At 53.6% G+C, this 22,207-nt stretch overlaps 1 protein-coding gene across 3 annotated transcripts in view; it reads right to left on the bottom strand.

Moving 5' to 3' along the window:
• LOC144941771 (reticulon-1-A-like) overlaps positions 1-22,207 on the bottom strand; it is a 75,691-nt gene that overhangs the window by 34,229 nt on the left and 19,255 nt on the right. Inside the window, exons 2-4 of one of the 3 annotated variants that reach the window (XM_078868199.1) lie at positions 18,746-18,790; positions 8,600-9,070; positions 1,542-2,627 (exon numbers count right to left, since the gene is read on the bottom strand). In XM_078868199.1, coding sequence (XP_078724325.1) covers positions 1,542-2,627; positions 8,600-9,070; positions 18,746-18,790 — 1,602 coding nt within the window. The remainder of the gene's footprint in view (positions 1-1,541; positions 2,628-8,599; positions 9,071-18,745; positions 18,791-22,207) is intronic. The other 2 variants (XM_078868201.1, XM_078868200.1) reach the window with 2 other exon arrangements.

Genomic DNA, 22,207 nt, shown 5'->3' with positions numbered 1-22,207 from the left:
GGTGGGGGTGGTGGTGGGTGGGTAGGGGTGGTGGTGGGTGGGTAGGGGTGGTGGTGGGTGCGTAGGGGTGGTGGTGGGAGGGTGGGGGTGGTGGTGGGTGCGTAGGGGTGGTGGTGGGTGCGTAAGGGTGGTGGTGGGTGGGTAAGGGTGGTGGTGGGTAGGGGTGGTGGTGGGAGGGTGGGGGTGGTGGTGGGTGGGTAGGGGTGGTGGTGGGTGGGTAAGGGTGGTGGTGGGTAAGGGTGGTGGTGGGTGGGTAAGGGTGGTGGTGGGTAGGGGTGGTGGTGGGTGGGTGGGGGTGGTGGGTGGGTGGGTGGGTGGTGGTGGGTGGGTAGGGGTGGTGGTGGGTGCGTGGGGGGGGTGGTGGTGGGTGGGTGGGGGTGGTGGTGGGTGGGTGGGGGTGGTGGTGGGTGGGTGGGGGTGGGGGTGGTGGTGGGTGGGTGGGGGTGGTGGTGGGTGGGTGGGGGTGGTGGTGGGTGCGTGGGGGTGGTGGTGGGTGCGTAGGGGTGGTGGTGGGTGGGTAAGGGTGGTGGTGGGTGGGTAAGGGTGGTGGTGGGTGGGTGGGTAGGGGTGGTAGTGGGTGGGTGGGGTGGTGGTGGGTGGGTAGGGGTGGTAGTGGGTGGGTGGGGGTGGTGGCGGTGCAGGCAAAAAGCTCCAGAAGGACATCGCAGAAGCTGCAGGGCAAGCGGAGGGCACACAGAAATAAAAACCATGGGAGGAGGCCGTGTGGCTCTGGGGAGTCGGGAATTGCTTGTGCCTGAGACCCGAGTTCGAATCGGGGTTACGGCCGCCCAACCACAGCGACTACACCGGCTGGATCTCGAGTTTGCCGAGCAGTTGATGGTCTCGGAGCCACACGGTCACCAATGGCTTTACGTAAAGAACCCGAGACTCACAGAGAGGTTCCCTAGAGAGATGCATAGACTTACATCGTGTGGATAACGCACCTCTCTATGCACATGCTCTGAAGAAGGGCCATTGCCCATAACGTCGCTCTTTATGCATTCAATTTAAGGCCACACTCGGTGTTATCGACGCAGGCGTTGCTTTAATTTTGTATATATTAACCAAATGTGGGTAGTATGTTATTTTTTTTCTCATGACTTTAAGATTTTCTAATTTCATGTTGTGTACTAATGTAATGGCACTTTTGAGTGGTTGATTTGTGCCCGAAAGAGGACACACGCGCACGTGTGTGTTTAAAAATAACGATAAAATTGACTTGTGCACCGCTGCCTACGCAGCAGCAGAAGCATTGACAAATCAATTTCTGTGCGTGGACAAGGGGTCACTTGAAGGGAACCTCCGAGGCAGTTCTGCGATATCCGGTTCCGCGGGATCGTCAGAAGGTTCACTGGCCCACCGCGAACCTTCGCCACCGCTTTCCTGGTTCGTCTCGGGCCGGCGCGCCGCCGATGACGGCACAACCGGAGTAACGATTGAACAAAAAACAACAACACTCAAAATAAATACGTGGCTAGGGACGCACATCGTAAAAAGCGGTTCACAGACGACCAACCACCACGTGCTGAACCCTCCCTTACCTGCAGCGCTGGCCGCCCCGGAAGCAGAAAAGAACACGGCCGGATAAACCTCCTCCTCTAGCGGCAACGTGCCCCCTCGCGCCGCCCTCGCGTCGTCATCCTCCTCTTCCTCATCCTCGTCGTCGTCGTCCTCATCCCACGGGGCTGGCTGCTGCTGCTGCTGTTGCGGCTGCTGCGGCTGCGTTTGGAAATCCGCCGTCAGCTCGCTCCACGGATCTTCGTGCGGCTGCCACGGTTTGTTCTGCTGCGCCGGCTGTGCCCGCCCGGGCCCGATGAGGACGTACGGCGGCGACGACGGCGCCGGCACCAACGATGACGGCGACGGTGGCGGCAGCAACGACGGCATCGTCATCGGTTCGACGAGGTCGGACGCCCGGCCATCGAGCGGCGAGCCGGACGCTCCTCTTGCGCCTCCCGCGTGGATGTTGTCGTCGTCGTCATCATCGTCGTCGTCGTCGTCTTCGTGGTCGTCATTGTTATCGCGGGCTCTGAAGGAGGAGTAGGGGACCGTGTACGACGACGCCAGGCTTGACGGAGCCGCCGTCTCCTGCACCGCGTAGCCTTTGGTGCGGTCATCCTCCACCTCGTCGTCATCGTCGTCTTCGGAGTCCCGTGCAGTCGCGGCGGTGGCGGCGGTCGTGGTGGAGGCGGCGGTGGCAGCGGTGTCGAAGGCCGCCCCCCGGTCACGCTGCAGCTTCAACACGTCGCCCACCTTGTCGTCATCATCGTCATCATCATCGTCATCATCATCATCATCGTAGTCCAAGGCCAGGCTACTCTCGAAGGTGACGGAGATCTCGCGAAGTCCGCCGACGACGATCGCAGCCGGAGGGAGCGACGGACCGGACTCCAGGACGATGGGCACCTCGCGGTACCCGAGGGGGGCGGAGGAGGAGGAGGAGGAGTGGGGGGGCGCGCACGGGAAGAGGTCGGGGAGTCCCGGGGGACCCGAGGGGGCCGAGGGGCTGGGGGGCCCCGTGAGGTCAGACAGGAGAGCGTCGATGGCCGAGGGGAGCTGGGAGAGCGGCGGGGCCCCGGGGATCAGCGGGGGCCCCTGCGGCGGAGGGGGCGCACGCACGAAGGAGGCTGCGCGGACACAAGGGGGACGGGGGGCGACAGGGAGGCAAAGGGAGACCACGGCGACAAGGAGGGACAGGGGAGGGACAGGGAGACGTGCAGGAGGATGCAGGGAGCGGGAGTCGCGGGAGGGGGGGGGGGGAATGGAGACCGGGAGGCAGGGATGGAGAGACAAGGCGAGGGACACAGAAGGAGAGGCAGGGAAAGTGCGACAGATGCAGGGAGACACAGAGACGGGGGGGCGGTTAGGGACAGGACCGGGGACACGGCGGGAGAGGATGAACACGGGTAGGGAGACACGGATGGAGAGACAGGGACAGGGGAGGGTGGCCATGCGGAGGAGAGGGCAGGTAGGGGGAGGGGGGGAACGTGGAATGGGAGAGAGAGAGAGAGGGCGACAGACAGTGAGCAGTAAGCAAAAACAGCAAGCGACAGGCGGCATCCAGCGTCAGCGTCCAACCTGAGCCACTCGCACGGGGCAGCCTCGGCTGAGTCTCAAGGTTTGCTATCAAAGAGAGTCCTGTACTAGGCCACCGGAGCGTGTGGGGGAGACGCAGTGGGGGTGGTGAGTGTAAAGCGCCCGGAGAGAGCGGCACCGGGAAACAACAACAACAACAACGCCTCCTTGCCGAAGGAAGACGAGGAAATAGAAGGGGCGGTGGGGGAGGCTTGTGGCCGGAGTTGTCCCACGCACGGGGACGTCCGGCCGTGGTGAATGACCCGCGGTGGACGGAGAGGCGGCCACACCATATCCCGGCCACACCGCCAGCCGGTCGCACCACCTTCTCGGCCACACCACGTTCCGTCCACACCACGTTCCGTCCACACCACGTTTCGGCCACACCACGTTTCGGCCACACCACGTTTCGGCCACACCACATTCGGCCACACCACAACCGTCCACACCACAACCCGGCCACACCACAAATCCGGCACACACCACAAATCCAGCACACACCACAAACCCGGCCACACCACAACCCGGCAACACCACAAATCCGGCCACACCACAACCCGTCCACACCACAACCCGTCCACACCACAACTCGGCCACACCGTGCTGTCGACGCGAAGCGGCATCGCGTGGCCCCAAAACCACTCCGCGCGCTATTCACCGCGGCCCCTCGCACATCACAACATCGGTGTGGTTTTCCCTTGAGATCCCTAGAAATGTTGGTGAAAAATTGTCCAAATATTTGTCTTTTATATAAATATATGTATTATTATATAATTATGATACATGTTATATTATTGAAAATATAATAATATATATTATAGAATGTTATGCAATATATTACGATATTATTAAATGTATATTTAAAATTTTTCTTTTTTGTAAATGTCTAAATCTCGCGCAGCGGGCAAAACCGAGCAGCGTGTAAAACAGGCCAGACGCGACACGTCTACCCCCCCCCATCACCCCCGACTCCCTCGCCGCCCCCTCCAACACCCCCATTTCACCACGGTGCTGCCGAATAACGACTGTGCACCGTGCACTCCGGGTATTGGCTGCGTGGTCTTCATGTAAATAACAGGGAATTGGTTAGTGAAACTGATGCACTGGGGGGGCACCTCCACCGGTGCGTTAGCCCCGGTGTTAGAGACCCTGTGCGTGTTTCCAGACCTGGCCACCGGTTGCCACCTCTCCTGGTTCGACTCGGTGCAGTCCGGGAATCGGCGTCTGCGTTTGGAGCGGCAGCAATCGATTTGTAACCGAGATCTGGTGCCGGCGGCGTTGTGTCGGACTTCATCGCAGTAAGAGAACACATGCCACAGCGCTGGCTGAGAGATCTGTCTTGAGGGTTTGGTCTGAAGTGAAACAAGTATAACCCGTAAAAACAAAGTTTTTCACTATAAATCCTTTATATGCGTGGCGGCTAGAGTCCTCTCGTCCTCTGGCTTGAGATGGCTGCCACCTATGGGTTAGATGATTGCATGGCAGCATTAAGCAATTGGTAATTAAATATAATATTTTTGTCCTAAAAAGTGTTAAATTTTGGAGAAAAAAAATTCACGAACATGCATTGTCACGCACAACAAGTCTGTGTGCAAAATGTCAGCTCGATTGGATCACGGGAAGTGGGTTAAAAAACGACCAAAAGATTTGCACGGTCCTAAGCAAGCAAGCAAGTGAACTTAATATAAAGGATTTAAAAAGTGGCAGCACTACCACCCACCCACTCACTTAACCACTAAGCCACACACACACCCGCTCACTCGCTCATTCATGTTCCTTAGTCAGTAAATTACCCATTCACTCACCTACCCACTAGGGTTCCTAGAAGCCGGTTGCCACCTGTCCAGGTTTTAACTTGAACACGTGGCAGCCGGCGTCTGCGACCGAGACGTAGGTCCGGGTTTGATCTGCGCAACAGGTGGCAACCCGACTCACAGCTCATCCCATTCAGCTAGCGCTCCCTCCGCCACCCCCGCCCCCCTCTTCCCGAAATGGCTCTTCTTGTTATTTTGGTTGCCGACCCCTGTCCTAGGGAGACGCAGATTACATCGCTTGGCGTTAATCACATCAACTCGCCCGTATATTTGTGCTCGAGTGTTAGTGTTCGTTAATTTAAAAATGCCAACGTGTTATAAGTTGGGCGGGGGGGGGGGGGTGACGGGGGGGGGGGCTTGTGAAGCGTTGCCATGGAGATTGGCTCACTGCTCTTTAAATCCGGTGACCCGAGTTCCATTGCCCTCCCACCAGCGTGGTGAAGTATGGTCAGCACCACCACCCCCCTCCCACCCTGGAGTGGAGGTACGGTAAGTCCTCGTTGAATGTGGTAGATGCATCGCATCGTCGCTCACCCCAACAAAGAAAAATATCCACAATAGAGGTGTTTTTGGGTTAGATCGCGTAAATATATAAGTGTGTCGTTAAACCCGCCACCACCCAACACAGCCGACTAGTAAGGGTTGCCACGTAAACAGAACGTGCCAATTCGTCACGAGTACAGCACTAACCAGTGCGTTGGAGAGCAAATCCACAACATTTACAATCCGAGTAACGACGTTTCGCCAGCAATTAAAACCGGCATCATCAGGTCAACAGCCAGATTTGTGGAGAAATCCTCCTGATTCGTTCCTTAAATAGAGGGGTTGATGTGATGCCGTCACTTGTGAGCTCATCTTGCACGAAGTGGGGGCGGAGATTAATGAACTGTCGGGGCAAGTGCTGTTAGCGAGCAGCACCTATGAAGGCCGGCACGGCACACGAGGGGGTGGGTGGCCAGCACCACGCCCGGCTGCCTTTGTTTGCCTAGTGGCAATATTTAAACGCTGCACAAGGTACTATACTCATTTGAGGCCGAGTCGACCTAGGGGAGGCCCATGACCGGTTTAGATAATCGTCCCTTTCGGTGTTGGCCGCGAGCGGGAATCGAACTCCGGTCGCCGGGTTCGTAGCGCAGCGTAGCGCTAACCGCTGCACCACCGCTCCCCACACACACAGATACACGCACGCGCGTGCACACACAAACGCACAGCACAAGTTAAAATGCCAGCGCTGTTTTGATGTCATGGGCGTGAAAACTCGACCCTGCCCAAACCTGTCTGCTCCCCTGTATATCCTTTAACAGATTGTTGGAGCGAGTGCTGTTCTGCATAAATACCTACGTTCTGTATAAATACACAACACAGTACACACAGATCCGCCTACACACCCACAACTGCACAGACCCACAACTGCACACACGATAATAGACAAAGATCCCCCGTATAGCCTTAACATACTGTTAGGCCAAGTGCTGTTTTTCGTGAGCACCTATGAAGGTTGGCACAGTTGCACGAGGGGGTGGGTGGCCAGCACCACGCCCGGCCGCTTTTGTCTCCCTAAGGGCGATGTTTACACATTGCACCAGGTACTCATTTGAGGCTGAGTCGACCCAACTACACACCTACACTACTTCAAAGTCGCAGTGATATTTTCTAAACACGGTTCTTGAATGTAGAGACAAAAAATATAATTCACGTGATTAATTCAACAACGACAACTCGATTGTAACACTCGCCCCATCACTCCCATCAGAGAGTGCGCGCTCAATTAAATACTGAAAGCATTGGAGCTCACACCTCCTGTCGACAGCCCTGCAGGGCCAGTGGTGGAAATTCCACGTCCCTATGGCGAGTGCAAGTATGTCCATGGCACAGCCACTGTTGACTCCCCCATCACAGAGTGGTACCGCGTATTTTATCGACCCCGGAGGAATGATGGGATGATGAGTCGACCCCCACCCCCGCACCCCCATACCGCAGAGCCACACGTGACCTATCACCCCCCCCCCATCATCATCAGCGCCTTCCAACATCTGCAGAGCTGCGATAACAAAAGGGGGTCACCCACCCCCCTGCCCACCACCCCCCATTGAAGTGATTACCAAAGACAAAGATCCCCTGTATAGCCTCGAACAGACCGTAGAGGCAAGTGCTGTTTGCGAGCGCCTATGAAGGCCAGCACCACGCCCAACCAACCGGCTTTGTCTCCCCAGTGGCGATGTTTGCACACCGCACCAGGTACTCATTTCTAAGGTCGAGTCGACCTAGGGGAGGCCCAAGACCGGCTCAGATAAGCGTCATTGCCGCTGGTGGCCGTGAGCGGGAATCGAACTCTTGTCGCTGGGTTCGTAGCGCAGCGCGCTAACCACTGCCCGACCGCTCCCCACATTATTTTGCACACACACACATTGGGGCGTACAAATACACACAACATTTAGATATACACACAATATGCAAATAAACACAAATAGATACACAGTTACATAGATACACACAACAGACAAATATACACACATAGAAACACAGGATCAAGATCATGATGTCATTAAAAAGCTAATGACATGATGGTAAACGAATGACAACAATAATGATGGTTATACTATCATTAAATAAAAAATACGAGGATATGTAATATATGGTGATGATGATAGTAATGATGATGATTATGTAACTAATGTGCACCTTTTGGAGTCATCTGGTCCAACACCATGTGAGACTAGGCTCTAAGGAAAACTGTCTAGGGTGTGGACCAACAATTTCAAGGACAGTGCATACATTATCAGAGTTGTGTTTCTTGTTTGCATTCCGACCGCAGGTATTGTGGTCAATGCAAACATGACTCCTCGTAAAAAAAGGTGTCAGTTTTGTTGCCAGATAAAAGGGTAAAAAAAACAATTATCATCAACAATACAGGGTGCTTCAAGAATATGTGAACACTTCTGAGAATTTGCAACAACACCACGAGGAAATGTGCTGCTTTCGAGCTCTGGAGACCACCTGGAGAAGATTCCAGGCGCGCGTTGACGATGATGGCGAACAAGTGGAGACTCTTTGACTTTTTAAAGCTCTTAACATGAAAAATGTTTTTACAATGTTACAGTGTATTATCCGTTTTTTTTAACATGAAGAACAATAGTCCCATATAAGTGTTAACATTTGTTGAAGCACCCTGTATAATAACACCAGGTAGTGGTGATAATGATGACGTCAATGATGATAGTGGTGATCAAGATGAAGATGATAATTGTTTTTTTACCCTTTTATCTGGCAACAAAACTAACACGTTTTTTTACGAGGAGTCATGTTTGCATAGACCACAATGCCTGCAGTCATAATGCAAACAAAAAACATAACTCTGATAATGTATGCACTGTCCTTATAGACTGCAGGTATTGTGGTCTATGCAAACATGACTCCTCGTAAAAAAATGTGTCAGTTTTGTTGCCAGATAAAAGGGTAAAAAAACAATTATCATATTTTTCTACTGGCAAATGAGGTTCCAATGGTGCAAGATGAAGATGTATAGAAATAATGAGGCGATGATGATAATTCCGTAGCCAATAAGTAAATAACATGTTGATGATGCTGATTTCGCCACAAAGACATTCCGATGAGAATGATGACGAATATACGCAAGCAATTAAAGTGAATAATGTAATGATGGTGGGTGACAATGATGGGTAACTGATGATGATGATGTAACATCGTACCATCACGCAACGCCTCGGTCACCCCTCCTCCGTCCGCGGTCCATCCGCGCACCTCCTCTTTCCCTCCGGCACCCTGGGGCCCGGCTCTGTACAAATCCACCTCCTCATCCACCTGGTCATCTTCACCATCATCCACCTTGGCATCCCCGTAGCCACCATCACGGACATCGCGACGGGGGGTGGCGCCAACCTCCTTCTCGGCCACCCCCTTCACGGCCTCATCGGGGCTTCGCTCCGCTCCGATCCCCTCGACCCCGAGGTCGTCCAGGCCCCCCAGGTCCCCTGGACTGGAGCCGTGCGGCCGGTACACCGCTTGCGATGGGTTGACGAGGTCTAAGATGGAATCGGCGTCATCATCGTCGTCGTCATCTTCGTATTCATCGTTGTGGTCGGAGTCAGAGTCGTGGAGATGCCGAGGGGGCCTCTGTGAAGAGGTGCCGAGTGGGGTAGGAGACCCCTCTCCCGTGGGGTCTAACGGGGGTGAAGAAACACGCGCGTGATGGGGGTGGTGGGGTGTGGGGTGGTGGGGGCAGTTTCCATCCTCCTGGTTCCCTGAACAAAATCGGTTTTAACTTCTCATACAAAAATTATATTGTTCGTTGTTCACCGAATGTCATTTTAACGAGTGAATCTGTGCCGGGAGATCTAAATATCCGTTTGGAACTTTCGCCTTCCTGTGCAGTGGTCTGGACACGTGGAAAAGTGTAGTGACCTCCGATTGGCTACGCACAGTTGGTTATTGTACGGTTGGCTACGTACGGTGCGAAAGAAGTTCAACGTACACACGTGTGTGGATAACAGAAAATGCAATTGTAAGTTCATGCTGTGTTTAAATGCCGCACGAGAGCTCCCCTGTCGCTAGTGTCATGCATAACGTGCGTATTTTGTATCGCTAGCTAGAATTCCCATTGTAGATAGTTATGGATTTCTATATTGTCGTCGTGTTTATGAAATTTTACCCGCTTATTGCATGCGGCCCCATCCCGTGTAACTTGCCGGCTACCATCGCAGACGATTTGGTCGGAGGGTCGCTCTTTGGGGAAAAAAAAGAGCAGCTTTGCTCAATGGAGCCTCACCCGAAATAAACCGACTGAACTATCGCACTGATAAAGGAGGGTCACTTGAAAGGAGCCCCGGAAGCAGTTCTGTGATATCCACTTCTGCAGGCCCGTTGCCTTTAACGCAAGGCGATGCACTGCTCTGCAAGAGATCCAAGTGGACACTTTGCCTCGTGACTTGTTGGGATACATTTTTAGAAAAAGGCAAAATTAAAACGAAAAATTTATCAAGTTTTTACATTGCGTCTTCAATTGACTACATATCTGGTTTTCATCATATGTGAAGTTTCTCTCATCTGTTCACATATTAAGACAATAAATCATAGGCTGCCCCATCTGTCAACACGAGCGGACTCAATAATCACATCAGCGATTTTACATTTTAAGCGTCGACATCGTTTAACCGCGCACGTGGTTTCAAGGAGATGGTTTCCAGAAGATGGTATCTCGAAGGAAGCGGTTAGGGCGACGTTGCAATGATGACGATGATAACGATGATGTTGTGTTTGGCGAATGGGCGAAGGGGGGGGGTTGAAAGCGGGAGGAAGGAGCGAGTGAAGCGTCAGAGAGGGATTTAACGGTGAAATTTCCCCGTTGAGTCTCTGAATTAATGACGATAATTACAATCATAATAACAATAACAACGCTTTGTGTAAAACAGCTGCCGGGGCTCGGAATAAAAAAAAGTGGCTCCCATTACCAACTTCAGTTTAGCCGAAGTAATTTTACCTAATTTTAACGGCGAAAATTACAGCTATTTTGGACCATGCAGAGTCAACGTTTCAGATCTATACGATATATAGATACGGGGTATTTAATGACAACATCTTTCGGCAGGTCGCTTTGTGGTGGGGTAAGACGTGGGTGCTGCTACCTCTTTCACGACGCCTGCCTAGCGTGAAAAATGAGGCCAAAATATGCCCTCTCCGCCAGCAGTGGCATGAGCGGGCAATTGCAGGGCTGTGCCTTTAACGTTCTAATCAATTAATTAATCATTTGTGAATTGGGTGTCAAAATAATCCAAAGGGCACCGATAAAACCGGTTATACGGCCGATTAATTTTCCCTCGTAAAAACCTGGCGGCACAGACGAGAGGCACGCCTTGAAATTAATTTATTAATTTTAACCAAAAATAGTTTGACAGGATGGATGGATGGACGGGTGGCTCTTGAGGCAGACAGCCAGACCAGCAGAGATGAGACCCAGAATGTCGAAACCGATCCAGAGTTTTCTTACTTAAACGAATATCTGCTGAATAATAGAGGTCTGGAAAGCCATAGGCTAATGGACTAATGAGATATTTTGCACTGTATTTTTATGCGGAGATGCAGAAATAAGTTCTGCGTATGTATGATTCTACCCACAATTCTACACGGCAATGCACAATGCGATTGTGTATAGACGATGAACAGATTTGCGTGTGTGTTTTTAAGTGAAAGTTATTTCGCTCAATTGAACGCGAGCTGGGGTTCATCGTCTGTCCACATTCACATGGCAGGGGGAATTTAAACATGGGACAACCACAGCTGGCTTCTCACAAGGTGATTCTGATTTTTTTGTTTATCAACCTCAGAGATATGAAGGGATGAGTTGAACCCAAACCAGCGATTGAATGAACTCAGACCCACATCTGGACAGATACATGTCACCAAGCTTTTGATAATTAATCATATACCAATTCATCATGATCATCAGCCATGATCTCTCAACTGCTGGATAAAGGCCTCCCTACGTTGTTGTAATCTTTCATCGTCCTGCGATGCCATAATCCATCTCACTCCTGCACATGAGCTGATCCCAGCACTGCGGGTTGTCCTGTGGGCCCTGCACTCGCTGCCATTCTGTCACCAGTCTCGTCCATCAGCCATCATCTCTTCGAGCGATGTGTCCTGCCCAAACCCTACTTACTTTTACGAACAGTCAGACGGATAGATAAAGAGGACAGCCAGCCAGGCAGACAAACAAGCAAAGAGACAGACAGCCAAATAGACTGGCAACGGAGGCTCACACAAGCATACAAACAGACAAACAAACTTGCCGATGGACTGACGTACTGACAAGCAGACAGACGGAGGGACGGGCACGCTGGCCAAGCATGTGAAGTACCGGTGAAGACGCTGGACACCCAGGTTGAGGCACACGTATATTTATTTCAGCTTGCCGGTACAGGACAACACTAGAGGGGGTAGCGGCCCCCTCACCCGGATAACTGGGGATACCCCCTAGCTAATCTCACCTATCCCCAAGTCCTCCACTAACGGGCTAGGGGAGGCTAACTGGCCCGACACTGGTGAGTCGGGCTACGGTCTCCGGAGTCCCAGGGTCTAACCCTGGTTCACGGAACCACGCCTCTGGCTCGATCCTCTGCAGCCCTGACAAGGGCGGCGTCGAGGGGAGTCCAGGGCTCTAGCTAGAGGATCTTCACTCTTCCTCCTTCGTTCCCAGACTGAGCCCCGAGCTCTCTCTGTCCTCCCCCTTTATACCCCTCACCAGGATCCCAACCCCCCAGGCTGCCTGACGCGGACGTCGTTGCGGGCACCCCCCCCCGTGTACTCCCGTAACTCCGCCCACTGTGTTTGTTACCCATTGGATCGTATGCACTTACAGCCCTCCCGTAACAGCCCTACATCACCCCCCCCATTACAGCTCGCAGCCGTCCCGGCTGCAACAATTCCAAATAAAGGAACATTTACCCCTCGACCCCGTGTGTGCCTCATTTTTTTTTTCAACGAAATGCAAATTGAAGAACAACAACAAGAACAACAACCATACCCCCGAAAGGAATGTCCGACGCACCCCCCCTCCCGCATAAATACGAAATCCGTAAAAGCACGTATATACAACTAGCCAGGAACTCCCCCCAGCACACACAGCACACCCACGACACACAACGCACCCACAACACACACACCGCGCCCACACAACACAACACACACAGTGTGCAAGGAGCACACCACCGACGCAGCATACAGTAACCATGACACGTGAAGGAAAATAAATAAAAAAAGTTTTTTTTTTTTCTTCTTTTTCTTCCTGCTGTATATTATAAGAGTCTGCGCATTTTAGCGCGCGTCCTTGCCGCAGGCCCGTCACACGGGGCAACCCCGGACGGCGGACCATCCGGTGGCGGCTGTCCCATTCGAGGTGAGGTCGCGATTGAAGTCGCGCGACTGTCGGCATCACCTGTGTGGGTTCCAGGGCGTGAGCCCGTCATTCCCGGTGCACCTGTGGGTGGGACAGCCGGCAACACATCAGGCGAGAGCAGCGACGGACCCTCCGAGTCGGTCGACCCCCCACATGCTTGGCCTCGCGTGCGTGGCGTGGGCCCCCGCACCGCAACAAACGGCTTCAGCCTAGAGGGGTGTACAAACCACCGGCGCCTCCCCCATTGGATTCGAACGCACTGAGGCCTCAAAACCTCAACAACCTCGACGGGGCCCCGCCACGGGCGTACGAGTTTAGAGGAGGTCGCGAGTGGTACCTGGGGACAGTGCAGCCATGCCCTGTCCCCCGGCTTCCACTGCAGCACGTGCGCGCGAGCCAGTCTGAGGCGCTCGTTCGCCTTCTGACGCCTGTCAGAATTTAGCCTCGCCGCATCCCGCGCCTCAGTCAGTTTGTCAAGGTTAAATTTAACGTGATCGTCCAATTTAGATTTGCCCAGCGGCACGGGGATCTGCAGCTGTGCCCGAACAGGTGGGTCGGGTTCGCGGCCATACATAAGAAAGAAAGGTGAAAACCCCGTCGCAGCATGGGGAGCCAATCTGTATGCCGCTAGAACCCCTTGAATTTGTAAGTCCCAATCAGCCTGTGAGTCCGAAACTTGCTGCGACAACATAGACGTGATGGTGCGATGCAGACGCTCGACCATCCCGTCCGTTTGCGGGTGATAGGGAGAGGTTCGAATTTTTTTCGTTCCTAGGAGATCACAGACTTGTTTTAGGAGTTTCCCCGAAAAATTTCTACCCTGGTCGGTCAACAACCGCTCCGGGGCACCTTTGTCCATGACATAACCTTGGACAAAGGCGTCGACGATGGCTGCTGCCGACTGATTCGCCAGGGGCCAGGCCATAGGCCAGCGCGTAAAATATTCGACCCCAGTAAGCAAATATTTATTTCCCCTGGAGGTGGCGGGGAATGGCCCCAGAATGTCCAGTGCGACCAGTTCATTTATTCTGGAGACCTGGATGGATTGCAAGGGCGGGTTCGACTCCCGTGCCGGTGGTTTGCGCTGCGCACACTGAGGGCATGCCGCCAACAGATCAGCGACATCCCTTGTCATACCCGGCCAAAAAAAATTCAGCTGGAGCAAGGCGAGTGTTTTCTGGGTACCTAGGTGGAGGAGGCGCTCATGAGCAGCCCACACCACCTTACCCCGTAGGCCAGAAGGGACCACCAGCCGGTGACGCTGGGATTTCCCGTCCCAATGCATAAGCAAGCCCGCATGGGTTTCCCATGCGTCGGCATGACCCGTCACACGCCCCCTCTCCCCGGCGCGACGACGCAACGCGAGGAGGGAGGCATCCTCCAACTGGAGGCGCCCCCATTCATCAACGGGCAATCCAAGCAGGGAATCTCTCCCCTGTTCGGCGATATCAATGGGGACTACCGTTTCATCGTCGGCGGCCGCCGCCAGGACCGGAACCATCATGTCCCCTACTGGCTTGCAACGCCCCGACCCCAGGAGGCATGCGCATTCGGAGGCGGTTGGCATCCGCGACAGAGCGTCAGCGTTGGTGTGGCGAACGCCCTTACGATAAGTGGTTTCAAAACTGAAATCCTGGAGGACCTCCAACCATCGGGACAATTGTCCCGATGGCTGTTGAACCTTCAGGGCGTACTGCAGTGCCGCATGATCTGTGCGGACGGTGAAATGCCGACCGTACAGATATGGGCGATACTGTTGGATGAAATAGACGATTGCCAACAGTTCCCTACGGGTGACACAATATCTTTGCTCCGTTGGAGACAACACCCGACTGCCGTACGCGACCACCCGTTCCACGCCGTCAACCACCTGGGAAAGCACGCCTCCAATACCTGTGTTGCTCGCGTCGGTGTCGAGCAAAAACGGCCTCGAAAAATCTGGGTAAATCAAGGGAGGAGCCTTCACCAGCGCGTCCCGAAGGGAGCAGAAAGCGGCTTCCTCATCCTGACCCCAGTGGAACCGGACCCCTTTAGATGTTAACGCGTGTAGGGGTTTTGCAATCGTTGCAAAATTAGCGACGAAGCGTCGGTAATATGATGCGAAGCCAATAAAACTCCTGACCTCTCCCACCGTGGTGGGAGTCGGCCAGGAGCTGACACACTGCGTTTTGGCGGGATCGGTAGCAATACCCGAGCGCCCTACGATGTGCCCCAGATAACGCACCGACTCGCGTAACAAATGGCATTTCTGGGGCTTAAATTTCAAATTAGCAGCCCGCATCTTTAGGAAAACCGCCCGCAACCTCTGGAGATGTTCGTCAAAAGTTTTACCAAAGACAATAACGTCATCCAAATAAATCAGGCACGACTCCCATTGCAATCCAGCCAAAACCAATTCCATCAATCGCTGGAAAGTTGCCGGCGCTGAGTGTAAGCCCATCGGCAACCGGTTGAATTGGAACAGGCCGTGCGGTGTACGGAAAGCAGTTTTAGGCTTAGAATCATCGTCCAGAGGAAGCTGCCAGAATCCCGAAAGTAAATCTAGTGTGGAGAAGAATCGCGCTCCCGCCAAGGCGTCCAGCGATTCGTCCATCCGTGGGAGCGGGTATGCGTCGGCAACCGAAATTTTATTAAGGCGCCGAAAATCCACGCAAAACCGCAACGAGCCGTCCTGTTTTTTTAACCAGGACGATCGGCGCTCCCCAAGGGCTGGTGGAGGGAGAAATGATGTCGGCGGCTAACATGTCATCAACAGCCGATTTGACATGGTCCTTTTCGGCGGGACTTAACCGAAACGGATTTTGGCGAATTGGCGGGCTGTCACCCGTGTCAATATGGTGACGCAGCAGGTGAGTGCAACCCAAATCATATTTATCTCGACTGAAAACGTCGGAAAATTCCCTCAGTAGCGTTCTAAGCTGTTGGCGCTCTGAATTTGTCAGGTCCGTCGATCCCGCACAAAGCGCGTCGATCCACCCTTCATCGCTGTCTGAATGTGGGAGCATCCGGGAAGCAGTGCCAACGTGGTTCGCGACAGGTTCCTCGCAGGGCACTGGCGTCGCGTGAGCGAGCACCGTCCCTTGAGGAACCACCACCGTCTGCGATCCCACATTGAGGACCGCGATGAAAGGGTCCCCGTCCCCTCTTACGACGGTCTGGGCCGGAATCAAATGAGGCCCATTAACCCCGGCCCTAGACGGTCCCAGCAAAACACCCTGATCCCCTATGCCCTTAGCGAAGGGCTTACGAAGTTTCAGAGGCACTAGCATTTGAGCTCCCGGCGGCACACGAACAGTTTTAACGACGAACGCCGGTACCGTCGCGAACGCCGACCGAGCCGCCGCAGGGGATGGCAGGAACGCCATGCGCCGCCCCGATGGAAGCTCAATGCATCCTTGGTCGATCAAAATACGAATGGGCATTTTACCTAAGAAATCCGTCCCCAGCAGGCACGGAACCGCCAGCGAGGAGGAAACGAAAATCGGCCCCGACAATTTGATGTCCCCAATAGAAATTTGCGCTCGAATCTGTCCCATGATGCCGAGAGAGCCCCCGTTAGCGGCATAGAATGGGACGTTAACCGGCAGTAAAGGCCGGCTTTGTACGGGCAGAATATTGTAAATTAATTCCGAAATGATTGTCGCCGATGCCCCCGTATCGACCAAGATGCGTACTTCTACCCCGTCAATGTGTCCGACCACGGCCGACGACCCTGACGACGCGGCTACCACGCGATGGGCCAACACGGACCACTGTTTGGGCTCGATTTGAGTCCCCGCAGTGATCCGCGTTGGCCCCTCGCAACGCGACATCGGCCCCCCGTTTGTTGTGGTGCGAGAGCGTGCAACGGGTAGGTGCTTTGGCCAAACATGTGTGGTGCCGCGACTCGCCGGGTCATGTTGCTGGAGCTTGGGAGGAGGAGGCCCGGCGTCCCGTCGAGGCGTCGTCCCGCGCTGTCGAGGAGAGCGGCACCCCGAGGCGACGTGGCCCCGGACGCCGCAGTTGAAACACCGCGGGAGCCCCGGTGGAGACGACGGGCGGTTGAAACGGCTTGACCCGTCCCGGGCCGACCGTACTTCTTGCGCCTGTTGCCGTCGATGGTCGACGGCGAAGAGCTCCTCCGTCGGAAGGGTGGCTGCAGCCACCGCACGCCCTGCCGATGCCCTGCTGGCTTTCCGCCGCAGGGACAGAAGGTTGGCGTGAAGGAGGCGCGCCGCCTGAAGAGAGGTCATCTCGGCGTCCTCCTGTGCGACGACAGCGATGTCCAGGTCGTCTGCCAGGAGGAGTATTTTCTCCGTGACCATCGCGTCCACGCCATCGTCGTCCATACGGGGAAAAGCCGTCTTAGCCAGCGCTAGGAGGCTCGTCCTGTATGCCAGGGGCGACTCCTTCTCACCCCGCTTGCGCTCGTAGAACTGCTCTCTGCATTCCGCTGAAGGTCCATAGACCCCGGCCAGCAGTTGTAGTGCCTTCGGCAGAGTAGACCGCTTCTCTTTCGGCGCCGATGTGAGGGCGGCGAGCGCGTCTGCGTCGAGGAGCGCCGGCAGCGCGCAGAGGGCTTCATCGTCGGACCACCTTGCCATTTCTTGGTGGGCGATGAAGCGTCGCTGGAAGCCGCCCCAGTCGCCCTCTGCACCAACAAATTCTTTCAGCGGAGGCAGCCGTTGTTGCAGCGCAGCGTTCGCCTTGGAAGTCTGTAGGCTGCTATCCCCGGGACTCGGCTGTGCGTCGGCGCGAATGGCAGATGGAATCGCCTGTCGCGGATGTGATGACGCTCCCTCCGCTGGAGATGACGCAGCTGTCCCAGCGAGAGCGGTGTCGGACCCAAGGTTGAGCCCGGCCACGCCCTCCGCAGCTGCCGTAACGATGGCGGGAAATTCAAAGTTGGAGTCTTCAGAAATGGCGGGAAGGCGCTCAGGTCGACGACTCCCCTCGCCCCGTGGTGGACCACCAGCCCCCAGCCGCGTGATGTTTTCCAGCGTGGCGGCAGCGGCGTACAGTAGCTCCGCCAGTCTCTCGTGAGCCAGCCGTAGCGCGTCTGGCTGCGGCCCCTCTTCATGCCGATGCCCCGGTAGGAACGCGTCGGCCCCCGGCTGCGCCATGTCTTGGTGAGCCGCCTCGGGCTCAACGACTTCAGCAGTGTCCTCCTCCGGTACTCTGGCTCGAGCTGTCTGACGTGTTTCCATGTCCGTAGTACTTCTGACACCAGATGAAGTACCGGTGAAGACGCTGGACACCCAGGTTGAGGCACACGTATATTTATTTCAGCTTGCCGGTACAGGACAACACTAGAGGGGGTAGCGGCCCCCTCACCCGGATAACTGGGGATACCCCCTAGCTAATCTCACCTATCCCCAAGTCCTCCACTAACGGGCTAGGGGAGGCTAACTGGCCCGACACTGGTGAGTCGGGCTACGGTCTCCGGAGTCCCAGGGTCTAACCCTGGTTCACGGAACCACGCCTCTGGCTCGATCCTCTGCAGCCCTGACAAGGGCGGCGTCGAGGGGAGTCCAGGGCTCTAGCTAGAGGATCTTCACTCTTCCTCCTTCGTTCCCAGACTGAGCCCCGAGCTCTCTCTGTCCTCCCCCTTTATACCCCTCACCAGGATCCCAACCCCCCAGGCTGCCTGACGCGGACGTCGTTGCGGGCACCCCCCCCCGTGTACTCCCGTAACTCCGCCCACTGTGTTTGTTACCCATTGGATCGTATGCACTTACAGCCCTCCCGTAACAGCCCTACACATGCAAAGAGACAAGTAGAAAGGCACTCACATGGACAACAACGCTGGCATTGCAACGCAGCGGACAACGCATCGTGGATGTGCAAACGCGTGGGGCTGAATGATGAAACGTGGCATGACAAGAGAGGAACTGTGTTATACAACACAGGAATGAATTCGCGAATGAATGGTTGAACGAATGAATGTTGTGACGGAGCAACTTGCCTTTGACAGAGAAGGATGTGGTGTCGGCAGGAGCATACGTGATGTCTGTAACACGAAACACACACGCACGCACACATTCAAGCACGCAAGAGGTGTAACAATGAGCATGATGCCAACAGGATAATTACCAACACATTTCAAAGTGGTTTAAATAGCAGTAAAAGTTTTACAAAAAATCCAAGTTGATTCCGGTTCAAGCGAGTGATGGGTTATGATTGCTATATTTTTTCTGCACACGACGGAGATAGTGGTGGAAATTCCACATTCCTATGGAGGGGTCCGAGTCCATACGTAATGAGTCGACTGATATTTATGTAGTGCAGAAGGATGCTTATCATGAAAGTGGTGATATCAAATCAACGGATGCAGAAATACGATGGACTCATCTGATACAGAACCTTCATGTCAATGACGGCATTTGCCTTTGGACCCGATGCAGTCCCCTTGCCGTGTCCTTTATAGAACCCTGGTTCCGAACCCTTGTCTTGTACACTACAGAACCCTCAGATAATCCATTACAGATCCCTCATATCATCCGATACAGAACCTTCAGGTCATCCGGCACAGATCCCTCCTGAAATCCCATACAGAATCCTTATCTCATCCAATAGAGAATCTTACCCCGTGTCATCCCACACAGAACCCTCATCATATAACACGCGTACCCGCAAACATCTCGAGAGTGAGAGAATTGTGCATGTCCTGGCCTGCTCAATGACCAAACGCCATGCCAGCAACTCTAACCCCAACCACAACCACGCATCCCCTCCATCCAAAGAACCCCCCCCCCGCCCGCTCCTCCTATACCCGCTGGGCACACTCCCCGCTATATAAGTCCGAGACAAACAAAGCCAAAGATCCGCCGTGTAGCCTGCAGCAGACTGTAGGGGCAAGTGCTGTTAGCGAGCACCTATGAAGGCTGGCGCGGCATATGAGGGGGTGGGTGGCCGGTAACACGCCCGGCCGCCTTTGTCTCCCCAGTGGCAATGTTTACACACCGCACCAGGTACTACTTTGAGGCTGAGTCGACCTAGGGGAGGCCCAGCACAGGTTCAGATAATCGTCACCGGTGTTGGCCGTGAGCGTGAATCGAACTCGGGGCGCCGGGTTCGTAGTGCAGAACGCTAACCGCTGCACCACCGCTCCCCCTGCACACTCACACACACACTGCCACTCACACACACTGCCACGCACACACCGCACACACACACTGCACGCACACACACACTGCCACGCACACACCGCACACACACTGCACGCACACACACTGCACGCACACACACACTGCCACGCACACACCGCACACACACTGCACGCACACACCGCACACACACTGCACGCACACACACACTGCCACTCATACACACACTGCCACGCACACACGCACACTGCCACGCACACACACACTGCCACACACACACACACTGCACACACTGCCATTTACACACGCTGCCACGCACATACCGCACACACACACTGCACGCACACACACTGCCACGCACACACACACACACTGCCACTCACTCACACACACTCCCAACACCTCAGACACACGCCCATACACACACCGCACACACACATCGCACACTCACACACCGCAGACTCACACACACACCGCACACACACCACAGACTCACACACACACACACACCGCACACACACCGCCCCCTCACACATACCGCCCCCTCACAGACACACCGCAGACTCACACACCACACACACACACACTGCACACACACAGCACGCACACACACAGCACGCACACACACAGCACGCACACATACACCACGCACACACCCCGCACACACACCACGCACACACCCCGCACACACACACACACACAGCACACACACACACGGCACACACACCACACACACTCACCACACACACCACACACACCGCACACACCACACACACACACCCAACACACACTCACCACACACACACCCCCGCCATGCTGAAGACAATGATGTAATGCTGTTGCCACGGCAACCGTCATCTATGGAGACTTGGCCGCCATTGTGTTAACCCCTGGCTTGAGAAGCCGCGTGAGGAGAAAGCGAGAAATGTTATTGTCTATTAATTTATTCAAATTAAAACAGCCCGCCCAAATAATACCGTGAGGATATAATACCTCATTCGCATATATGTCCCTACAAGTGAATTAAGATTTTTTTTTTATAAAAAATATATTTTTACACATCTCAGCAATGCTGCCTAATAATAAAACAAAATGTAAATACCTCAACACATTTATCAATAACAACACTGTGGTCATTAAATTAATACAATAGGCGACGGTTTGGGCAATGGCCATTCTGCATAACGCACAAACGATAATAATGAGAAAGATTATATTTCCTTATTGCCATTCTAAGGCAATTTTAATGTTCAGGGACATTTCAATATCCCTTATCGATGCACCGATTAAACTATAATAGCTCTAATTATGTGTACTGCGTTGGCAGTGGTGCACAATTAAAACATTTCACACACTAATCACCAAACAATGCATTCATCAAATATATATAATCGGCAACCTTTCAGGCAATGAGCCTTCTTCATAGCACATGGCAAATTACCCGAATCGTATAATAGCTAAATATTTATTCTTAAACTCAACAACACACGCATCATATCTCATGTCGTATTAATGTTATTTTTAATGTACAAGATGGTCCAGATGTCTTGTGACCCCACATTTAATTCTCTATAAAACTTCATATTTTTGTCAGTAAGGTTTATTTGAAACATAAGTGAAAACGCAAAGAAAACATGTTTTTGTGGGTCAATTAATTGGCGGTCACGAGACATCTGGACCACCCTGGTTTGTACAGTTTTGTAATGGTGCAAAGCATCACACAGCCACCTGCAGCCGCTACAGGCCCCAATATTCACTGCAATGTGAAATAAATCGAACCAATTATTATATTCTAGAAATATTTATAATATTGTTCGTTCATATCCGATTGCTGGGTGACAGGTTCAATTTATTGGTGGCACCCACCACTGCGGAGACGGATTGAGGACATTGGCTCGCGGTGGAGGCTCGATCGAGATGGATTGTGGCACTTGCAGGAGGAGGCCTTCATCCAGCAGTGGATATAGACCATGACCAAGCATCATTGGTTGGTGATTGAATGGCAAAATGAAAGTTGGCATTAATCTGCCCCAATGTCAGCAGTGTAGGGTCTCTGAGTTTGCATTGCAGGACGGTGGAGATTGGGACGGATCGGCCCGGCCTTCATCCAGCAGTGGATTTATCGTGGCTGATTGTGACTGTATAGGTTTGGACAGTTGTGCTATACTTATTAAGACATGCACATCAAAACACAGTCAAAATGTAGTATGAGCAAGTTAGGTATGGGTGCAAGTAAGCGCTATATTTTATTCCGATCGTGATCACGTGGAAGCAAGAGGCACCAGATAAAATGTAGTTACAATAAAATAATATAATACACA

Source organism: Lampetra fluviatilis, chromosome 25 (assembly GCF_964198595.1).
Source record: "Lampetra fluviatilis chromosome 25, kcLamFluv1.1, whole genome shotgun sequence".
In the NCBI taxonomy this organism is placed as follows: Eukaryota; Metazoa; Chordata; class Hyperoartia; order Petromyzontiformes; family Petromyzontidae; genus Lampetra; species Lampetra fluviatilis.
This window is presented reverse-complemented; position numbering and strand designations above follow the sequence as displayed.